The sequence below is a fragment of the Tachypleus tridentatus genome, chromosome 2, assembly GCF_004210375.1.
Source record: "Tachypleus tridentatus isolate NWPU-2018 chromosome 2, ASM421037v1, whole genome shotgun sequence".
NCBI classification, from domain to species: Eukaryota; Metazoa; Arthropoda; class Merostomata; order Xiphosura; family Limulidae; genus Tachypleus; species Tachypleus tridentatus.
In genome coordinates, this window is record NC_134826.1 from 129,312,214 (window position 1) to 129,323,342 (window position 11,129).

At 30.4% G+C, this 11,129-nt stretch overlaps 1 protein-coding gene across 4 annotated transcripts in view; it reads right to left on the minus strand.

The window, feature by feature from the left end:
- LOC143245095 (uncharacterized) overlaps positions 1-8,270 on the minus strand; it is an 87,001-nt gene extending 78,731 nt beyond the window's left edge. For all 4 annotated transcript variants that reach the window (XM_076490972.1, XM_076490971.1, XM_076490970.1 and 1 more), the window contains exons 1-2: positions 8,172-8,270; positions 3,582-3,626 (exon numbers count right to left, since the gene is read on the minus strand). In XM_076490972.1, the coding sequence (XP_076347087.1) occupies positions 3,582-3,626; positions 8,172-8,198 (72 nt within the window). In that variant the 5' untranslated portion in view covers positions 8,199-8,270. The remainder of the gene's footprint in view (positions 1-3,581; positions 3,627-8,171) is intronic.
- Positions 8,271-11,129: the final 2,859 nt, after the last annotated feature.

Sequence of the window (11,129 nt, forward strand, 5' to 3'; positions counted from 1 at the left end):
CAAATTATAATGAAGTTCAATTTATTACATGCTATTTTAGAGCTGTCAACCAACTTTTCTTCATCACTGGGTTCTCACAGTTCTTTTAAAAGTTCTCTCACAAAAGTTAAAAATGTTGAAAGAGAGAGAAAAAGACTGTGTATTATCAAAGTATGAGTTCTCCATACAGGTCATACTTGCAGACAGTTTTGTTTTTTAATATTATGTTTTTATAACTTTGACTACCAGTTATAATTGACCTGAATCTCCACAATTACATCGATATCACAAACTGCAAAAAAGACAGTGTGTCCCATCCTGCAATTGCTACTGGCTGAACATTAAAATTCACTGGCTTTCTTTTCAACGCTAATTTGAAGTCCTATTGTTTTCATTTGTCAAATAAAATTTTTTAATAAAACAAGTTGAAAATATTGCAGCAATTAATAACAGCTAAAAACATTTTACTATGAATTTTCTTCAAGTTATATGGATCAATTACACTGCACAACAAAGTTTTTGCTTCTTGAACACTGTTGGGTTTTCCTTATAGATTTTGGGCTGTTGATCATCCAAATTTGCCTATCGCGTACCGTTTCATCAGGACATTGCTACAATGGAAAAATGGTACCAGGGCAACAGAAATACGTCAATGCTTGCTGACTACTGTTGGACACTGCAACGTGATGCACCGGACATTGAATACAAATGAAAATCGGAAGCAAAAGACTTTTGATTATGTTGAACTTAATAGCGTATTAGAAACATAAACACAATTAAATACATTATTGCCGGTAAACAGTTAACTGTCTATTTCTCAGAGTTCTTAGGTGATGAAGCAAAACCAAAACTATATTGTGCAAGCCCACCAGGTACCTGTCACAATCAGCAAAACCTTTTCAGGAAGCAAAACTTTTCAAAATAATTGTTGTGCAGCGTTACAGACCACACAATGAAAATATAATTTTTTTTCTCTTTTGCTTTATACTTTCAGATTTCATTTTTTCAACTTTAAGAACCTTGTGTGATTCACGTATGTGTATGTTATCTCTATTTACAGCATAAAACATGTGATACTGCTACAATATCAACAGGATACAGCAGTGAAATTTCTGAAAATAATTCTGCAAAATTTAATTTTGAAGAAAAGATTAACACAGCCATGACTTTATGTAAGGATATGTGGTAAAGCCACAGCAGTTTCAAATTCTGGAATTTTATTATTCATAATTTTCTGAACAAAGCTAACTACACATTACTCTGAAGATAGCAGCTTCATAACAATTTTAAGTTTATGAAAAACAAGAAATAGAATATTGTTATAATTACTGCTATTCTAATTTCATCTTTATAAAAGACAAAAGAATAAACAGTTTCAACTGTTCAATATGAATCTGAATTGTTGATAACTGTAATATGTGCATTATTCTTATGAAGTTTTTTTGATAATTTTAATGGTGAATTGCTTTCTATAGTTACTAGGATAACAAAACCTACAACTTAAGGTCTCATGAAAAGAAATATGAAATACTGTATTAGTGTAGATGAATGATGTCTATTGTTAATATTCCTTGAAAACTTGGATTCAAACCTTACTTTACATGGAATCTTATTTTAAATACTTTAAATAAATAAAATACCTTTATAAAATGAAAATGGATTGTATAAGTTATAGATTAAGAGGAAATATGCATTCAAAGAGTGATACAAAATACTGGTTTCTATAAGTTTTGTTTTACCCACTACAAAAACTGCTTAAATGGACTAACATATGTTGAGGTTCTGGTCAACATGAATATAATGCTAATTTATACTAAACAATAGTTTTTAAAATAACTGACCATTTCAAATGAAAAGCATTTATCAATTTAATTGTACACAATGAACTACTTATATGAAATCTCTTTTAGAGGAATTGTGAAGGGTATGTTACTTTACCTTCACAAATACACTTGAAGAGTTACATTTGATGCTTTTGGAGGCTGTGGCTTTAACCAATAATATATGGACAAATCAGTATTATAATAACATTCTTTTGCCTTGACAAAGACTAGAAGTGATCATCAAATGAAATCATACAAGAATTTCTCAAAAACGAGAGGTATTTGTTCACGAGAATCATCTTTGAGCTGCACAAGCAATGCATGATCTAAAATCAGTTACAGCTTTGGTTTGAATTAGGTTTGACTAATAAACATGAATAATTTGTGTGTGCAGCACAAACATTAGCAGGTCACTTTAAACCTTTAGCATTGGCTACGAGAATGCAAAAGGTTATTTGCATAACTGATGTACTTGTAGGGGATCATTAACTAGTAAAAACCTGTTACTATTAAAATCCACTGGTAATAAAACTATACATTATAACTTTATTAAATAGTTGCCTATTGAAACATTACCAACTGCAATTGTGCAACAGTAGAAAAATAGGAGGACACTGCCAGACATAAAACACTAAAACCAGGCTTACTTTCTAATAAATGATAAGGTTGATAATAGATGTCCATGAAGATTTAGAGCCCAGTTTGTCAGGAAATATACAATTTATATGATGAAGTTCATAAGCTTAGCCAAAATTAAATAAAGCTACATAAATAAAAGATTCTTGAAAGAAGACACTTATGTATATGCTTCAGTTAGGAGAAAAAAACACAAAAAACAAAACTTGCAAGACCAAACAACTGAAATGGAAGTATAAATCCAACAAACTAACAAATGGCTTTCTTAAGTGCTTTTATTATTAAAACTGGATTAACTGTTAATAATTTATAATGTTCATTTTGCCATGAACCAAGAGTTGTTTTGAATAAATTTTTCAGAAAATGTTACTACAGAATGGCATGTGGTTTTATATACAACTTAAGTGCTCATATCAAGATTCAACTGAGAGTAATGGTAGTTTTTACTTATTTTCATAGTCAGAAGGTCTTTTTGATTAGTAAATGTGTATATTCAGAAAGATCATTAATATCAGGTTATTCTTAACCATTTTTTCTTTCTTTGGTAATATTCTGCATGTATTTCATACTAATGTAACTTAGTAACCTCTAGTAATCACTGATTAGATGTTTACAGGAACTATGTTTTTGATCATGTTCACTTTACAAATACAAAAAAATATCAAGGCTTTATGAAACCTATAAATGGTAAAGCTAAGACTGCATGATATTTTTTTATTATTATTACAATTATAACTCTCCTTATCTGGCACTTTGCCAACTGGCTAATGCCTTATTAAAAAAAAAGAGAGAAAAAGACACTACTGGTTCATTAAAGCAGTAGAAAATGATTCTTATCAGAGCCTATTTAAGATAACTTCATTAATAAATAATGTTGTGATGCAATGATGATGCATGAGACTAGAAGTTACCATAAAATCTTATTTTTCCTCTTTCAGACTATTATTTGAAAGACTGTTTTTGTTCTGTTCTCATGATATAGTTTTAGCGTTTGGAATATGAAATATTTTGATATAATAGGAATTGAGTAGTTTCTCTTTGAAAACTTACAACACCTAAGTTTCTCAAGTTTTGTATTCAGTTTGTTTAACCAGCTTTACAAAATGTAAATCATAAATATACAGATATCTTTTCTTTCCCTACCTGCTGATACAAGCTCTCATATAAGGCAAAATGATTTCCAGCAACCTTAAAGAAATAAATTATAAAAAAATATTAAAATCACAAAAGCACATTCAATCAACATATTCTTTTGATAAATGAATATACATAACCACAATGTTCCATTCTGCGTTTCCTTATTCTGATGTTTAGTAATACCAGTGATATGTTTTTTATAATTATTTATAGGCAACACAGTATAAGTAGTTAACACTGACTAATCTAAAACAAAAAAATAAAAACAAAATTGTATTAGTAGATCAAATTTCACATGATGACATAAAATAGAAATGAAAAATATTTGCTACATTTGTGTCAGAATGTACAATATCAATGCTATCTATTCACTTGATTATAGCGTATGACCACAAACAATAACAAGTTGCACTGCATATTGGTCATTTTATTGCAACTACTTATACATCTGTTTACAATAAATGTTTTTTATATCATTAAGAACAATATAGTACAGGAGCCACATAGGACAAATCTGTGATAAATGGGTTTTAATAACTACAATAAAATTCAAGCATTACACAGGTAATGAGAAGCATAATTGGTGAAATCTGCTGATGGTTGTATTTTGCAGAATGTATTATAGGTTAAGCTGTCTAGTGAAAAACTGCTTATGATTGTTTGGAATTAAGCACAAAGTTACACAAGGGGCTATCTCTGATCTGCCCACCTCGGGTATCAAAACCTGGTTGCTGGCAGTGGAAGTGTGCAGAGAGAAAAATTATTGATGATAATTTTGTCCAACGTTAAGATAAAACTCAAAACTATGTTTTTTACCATTTAAAATCCACATATTGGTTTCAGAGTGACTATTGTATGTTTGTAGATCACCACTAATTAGATGTGTAACACTGCAGTTGGACACTATCAAGGGCTTTCACCCTTATACCATGTTGAGGCCCAGCACTTCTGACTGCTGCAATAACCTATATTAGTTTGAGAACCTTTTCATGATCTTTTCAAGTAAGATTTACTCTACCTGAGTCATAAGTCTCAGGTGACAAGCAATATGGTTATACAAGATGTTCAGAAAGTCACTCTGCAGTGACTTTCCAAACACCCTGTATAAACTATTCATTCAGAATTAACTTTGATGTAAAATAAGTAAATTTCAGTCACTCAAGTTTCTTTACACTAGGTTCACAATCATCTGAGGTATGTGAATGCTCAGTATCTATCAGGTAAATTCTATGAAAACGTTTTCGTATCACCTATAATGTGATTGGTTGAGTGATAGGACAGTCAATCATCTTTTTTGTCCTGTTGACTACAGTGTTACTATCTTCTGTGCCAACAGAATCAAAATCTTCCTTCTGTTATTCAGTTCAGCAAAAAATTTTGATATTGTTACACTTGATGCACAAATCAAACTGTCATTTTAATTGTATTATTTGTATTTTGCCAAAATAGTCATGTAGTTTCAATCTAAGTTATAATTACTTACAGAAACTGCTCACTCTTCTTTCCTATAGCTTGATTATATACTTCAATGTTAGGGATGGCAACTTAAAAACTTTATTTTCTGAAAATATCTCTAATTTCATGGTCATTAACGAGTTTCAGTCATTCAGTCAGTCACTGACTGATCATTCCTTGTTTTATAATCCAGGCATGTGCAATGTACAGCCCACAAGTTACCCACAAATTGATATTTTTATTATTACTTCACCTAACTTAAGAGTTTCCTATTTTCACAATAATGATAAAGAATATAGATGAAAAACAAAAAATAAAGTACTTACCTATGACTTCTTTTTGCTGACCACTATCAATGACATGTTTATTTTTTTATATTATTGGTAGTAGTGCACTAAATTTTTATTTAATTAAATAACATACCAAAGAACAGACATTCATTGTCACATCATGAAGATCAGCCACAGAACTAGTTTGAAAAAAGTTTTAATTTAGAAAAATATACACTCATATTTGTTCTTTTCTTTTACATTGAAAGTTTAACATTAATTTTCTGTTGCTTTAATACAATAAGCTCTAGGTGGTATTGGGGACCAACTATTTGTGTTATTGACACAAAAAAGATGCAACTGTAGTAGCCGCTATGAGAAAATTTGTTAACTTCAATAGTGACAAAAAACAAATTCTATAAAAGAATTTCAAGAGGAAATCAGACTCTTGGCAGAACTTTGACCTGAAGAAAATGAGAAAGATACAAAAAAGGCTGCCAATTTACCATCTTTGATCATAATCAATAATGAATTAATTCTGATTTTAGTTTCAAAAATTATGATACGTCAACGAATTTCATCCAATGAAGTGACAGATATATTTGCAAGTTGGATGTGTCATGAAAATATATAGAAAATCTGGATTTTTATACAAATGTCAAGAAGAAAGAGAAGTAACATTTGTGGCTGGTATCACTGGTAACAAAATTGTGGGTCCATTTAGAATAGTTGATGGTGTAAAAAATGACACTTCTGAAGCATATATTACATTTCTTAAGGACAATTTTATATCCTTGGTATAAGAGCAAGTCTTTGAAATTCAATATAAAGGCCATTTTTATACAAGATACTGTACCAACTCATGCTGCTCATAGTAAACTGAATTACCTTTTAAAGTTAGGTTTCAAAAATAACCAACTAATAGATGGCAAGCTTCCTCTTCAGATTAAAACTCCATAGAGCTTTTACAGCATCATTAAATGTATGATTTATACTGGTGGAAGGCAATTAGCATCAATGAATGATCTCTGGAATGCTGTTCCAGAGAAAGTGATGCTAAATCAAAAGATACTCAAAAACCAACCTACTCTATTGATGACAGGCTCAAAGTCATCTCAATATATGGTGGTTATATATATCAATAAAAAAATTACTTCTTCCAATTCTTATATATTAAGTGGTTTCTGGGTTTTCTTTCATTGTTAAATATTAAATGTTTCAGTTTTATTTATTATCTACAAAGGCTACTATTTTCATGCTGTATTCTCATTTGTAAGGAACCTGCTTATAATTTGATATTGGTAATTCATAATTTGTTAAAAAATCTCATAACATTCTCACTTGTGTATGATAATATGATATTTAATCTGTATAATTTCATCTAAACCAAATATATACTTTCTGAAATATTTGTGAAAACAACACTTGCACAATAATTTGGCATGAACTGTAGTCTAATGACAGCATAATTTTGCCAGGAAAAACTTATCATATCAATCTTAAATTTAAAAGCTAGTGTACCTTTACAGAACTTTATATCACTATAATATCATTAATTACAGTAAAACAAATATAAACTAAATTCAATTATCTGTCACAATATCAAGTTCTTATGAAAAAACATGTGCTTAGCCTCAATTAGCATTTCAACAGCAAGGTACAATTTGGTCCTTCAAGCTTGTCCACGAAGACCACCTCAAAAGACCACCACTTAAACTCTTGTAAGGTGCAGGCTTCCATTAATGTTTTTAGCCACTCATTCCATAAGCTAACCACTTCATTAGAAAAATAACACTTTATTAACTGAAGCATAACCTACTGTATCCAAATCTTAGTGTCATAATGTCTTCAAAGTCAGTTCAGCACAGATATCAGAGGCTTTTATTCTATCAATTTCCCCAACTAAGTTTACAAACTTCACTAAGTTTACCTTTTTCTTTTTGTCAAAATTTAAGAAATCTTAGCTTATATCCATAAGACAACTTTTCACCTGTAGTATTATTTTAGTAGTAGTAGCAATCCTCTTTTCAATGTGTCGGTATAATTTCCTAGACAAAAACTATAAAAAATATTCCAAGGAAAGCCTAACTAACAACTTGCACAGAGAAATTACTTTTAGCCTTTAATCACTAAATCAATGTCTTTTATATTTGAGTATAACACTAAAATTCCATTAGATTTACTAGTACAGTAGTAGCAACAAAGCAATGCTACAATAGCTTGAGTGACTTACTGTCAATATCCTTTTCTACAATTGTGCTACTGAGTTGTTTCCCATTCATTTATTAAACTTCTAAAAATTAAAGGTCATTTACCAACTAAACATCCAACTTAGCCATTCATCAAAATCATTACTTGGCCCCTTAACATACCTACAGTAGAAATTCGTAAGAGAAGAGCAAGTTCAACGTCATCAAAAAACTTCATTAATTTAACAAGTTATGCCCATAACACAATATTACTATTAGCCATTTACTTAAATTAACAAAATGCAAAAGGTCCAACCCCCGAATCTGAGGCATATAATGTGTAACATTTACGATACACAATAACTAAATTATACTTATTACACTCTTTATCATGCATTTGCTAACATAAATTAATTGGTGTTGTACTGTTAAGTAGTTTATGTCATCACTAGTGTTAGGCCTATTGTCAATACAAAACTATAGGTACACCTACTCAAGAATCAGGCATTAATTTAAATTTTAATCAACATTGAAACAGTTATTGACCTTTAAAAAATTATGAACACCATCAAAATTTTAACTCCAATTTACTATATTATGGGTACTGGCTACTGTCAAATAAAGTTTTTCTGAAAAATAATCACATAAGAATAAATTTAAATATTTAAATACAACAAATTTACCTCAGAAGGCGAAGGAAGACCCGCCATTCTTGTGATTATTATTTACAGCGTCCCCTACAGTTAACGTCAAAATCAAACCCAATCTAGGTACTGATGACACTGAGGAAATTACTGGAATCTGTAAAGCTACTTATATATCGAGTTAAAAAGATTTGTACGTTACTGTTGCCCACAGAATGAAACAAATGTTAAGTAAATCATATAGTGACAAGAAGTGCATTGGAAACTTGACTATAGCTACAGCTGTTTAATTAATAATAAATAGTAGCAATGATGATTCAACACTTAATTATGTTCAAGCATTTTACTGTTAAAATTAACTTTGAAAAATAAATTAAAGGATAAAGAATATACTCTGAACTATTCCCAACTGCATGTAAATCGCATATCTCTTGATAGTTAGTATAGCAAAAGTATACTCATAATAATATGCGCTAAAACATTCTACTTTTGTTATACCAACGATTTACTACATCCATTCAGTATCTGTAGTGAATGATTTATATTTTACTCAGTTTGATGACAATTTGAGAACACAAATAGAGCCTTTTATATAACGGTCTTTTCTGACGAAATGTGGGTGTAATAATCTATATGTATTTTGTTTTTAATGTCACATAGAAACAATTTAATGTTATTAATCAGTTATGTAGAGAAAACCTACTTGTAGAGAAATATATATATATGTAAAAACGGCTCATTTGGGTTGAAAAATATTTTACGTAGAGGAACTAACAACGTTTCGACCTTCTTCGTCATCGTCAGTTTCACAAAGAAAGAAAGAGGTAACTGACCGGAAGCTGACCACATGTTTTAAAGGGGTTGTGTAACTGAGTGTCGGAATGTAGAGGGCAGTGTTAGATGTTTGAATACATAATTTTATATTATTTATTTTATTATTTTTAATATAGGTATAGATATGGCCTAAGCATGGACAACCCAGTATCACCAGTCTAGCCAATATTTTTATGACACAAGTTGAAACACAAGCAATTATCACAGCATTACATCCACTATACTGGTACAGATATGTAGATGACACGGTTGCGGGATTCAGATCTACAGAGCATACATTTAATTTTTTCCATCACATTAACTCTATACATCCCAACATTAACTTCACATGTGAACAGGAAGAAAGCAATCAAATATCATTTCTTAACCTCAAAATTATAAGAACCGACACACAATTTAAAACAGAAATTCACCGAAAAATCACCCACACTGGACAATACATTCCTTGGTACTCAGCACGTGAAACAAAACAAAACTCAACATACTAAGAAACCAAATAAACACAGCCATAAAACTATGCTCACCAGATAAAATTAACGATGAATTAGACAAAATGAAACAATACTTCATCAACATCAATAAGTTTCCTCCACAAACCGTAAAAAACATTACACGTACACACCTAGACAGAAAGCAAAATCAAACAATAAAAGTAAATATATTTCATGAATCAAAAAATCACGAAACCATATACTGCCGCATACCATACATTCCCGATATCAGCAGAAAAATAACCAACAATTGGCAAAAACTAGCAACAAAATATGATATTCCAGTTAATACTAAATTTATTCAAAAACCAGGCACAAAACTGAGGTCTATACTACGTAAAAACTGCACTGACAAACACCACACCAACATTATTTATGAAATAAAATGTGATAACTTCCACGACTTCTACATTGAAGAAACAAGTAGAAAAATGGAAACCAGATTCAAAGAACATAAAAAGTCACCTTCACACGTTTACGGACACTGCAAGTCTAAAAACACAACATAACCATAGAAAACACTCAAATATTAAATAAAGAAACAAACATAAACAAACGCAAAATTAAAGAAGCCTTACTTATACAACAACATAAACCAAAAATAAACCAATACAAAGGAACACCTTTATACCTATATTCAAAATAATAAAATAAATAATATAAAATTATATATTCAAACATCTAACACCACCCTCTACATTCCGACACTCAGTTACACAACCCCTTTCCAACATGTGGCCAGCTTCCGGTCAGTTACCTCTTTCTTTCTTTGTGAACCTGACGATGACGAAGAAGGTCGAAACGTTGTTAGCTCCTCTACGTAAAATATTTTCTCAACCCAAACGATCCGTTTTTTACATATATAATTTAATGTTATTGACGTATGCGTTGTTGTAAGCTATGATATTGTAATGTAGACAAAAGTTAGAGACAGCGTCAGATTAAGATCAAGTTAGTCCTAGAACATTTAGAAATATTATGATCGAAAGATCTAAAACGAGATAGATTATAAATACAAGGTCAGTGGACCATTCAAAATGTAGTTGAAAGATAATCAACAAGATAGTGTATAGAGTTATTTCGAGATAGAGTTGAATTCGTCAGTGAAGTGTTTAAATTAATGATTCTATCGCGCTTATTGAGATACTTTATATAATACATACAAGTTGAGTTTACACTTATTCGGATATTAATAGAAAATATTGAATACCATTTGTAACGTAGGCCTATAACAATATATAGCAGTGTACAGGTTTTCAACTGTGAAGAAATGTTAACTCGGAGAATTATTATTGGTACGTAGACTAGTACAAAAGTTTAGGTCCCCTGCTAGGACAGTGGAAAGTCTACGGAGTTACAACGCTAAAGTCAGGAGGTCGATTCACCTCGGTGGACACAGCAGATAGCCCGATGCGGCTAGGTTATAAGAAAACACACACACAAACATATATATTTACATGTCAATAAGGAAATAAAATTGAAAAGTGTTAAATTGCAAGAACTAAACAAAATATTATGTTACATACTATAACTTATTAGCTTAGAATTTTTCTAAAGTTGAATTTTCTTCACAAATTTTTAGGCAGAGGGAAAAGTTTTCATTATTAATATTACACTTTTTAATAACTCTGCAAAGATTTATTTATAAAAAAAATTAAATTTTTGCATCATA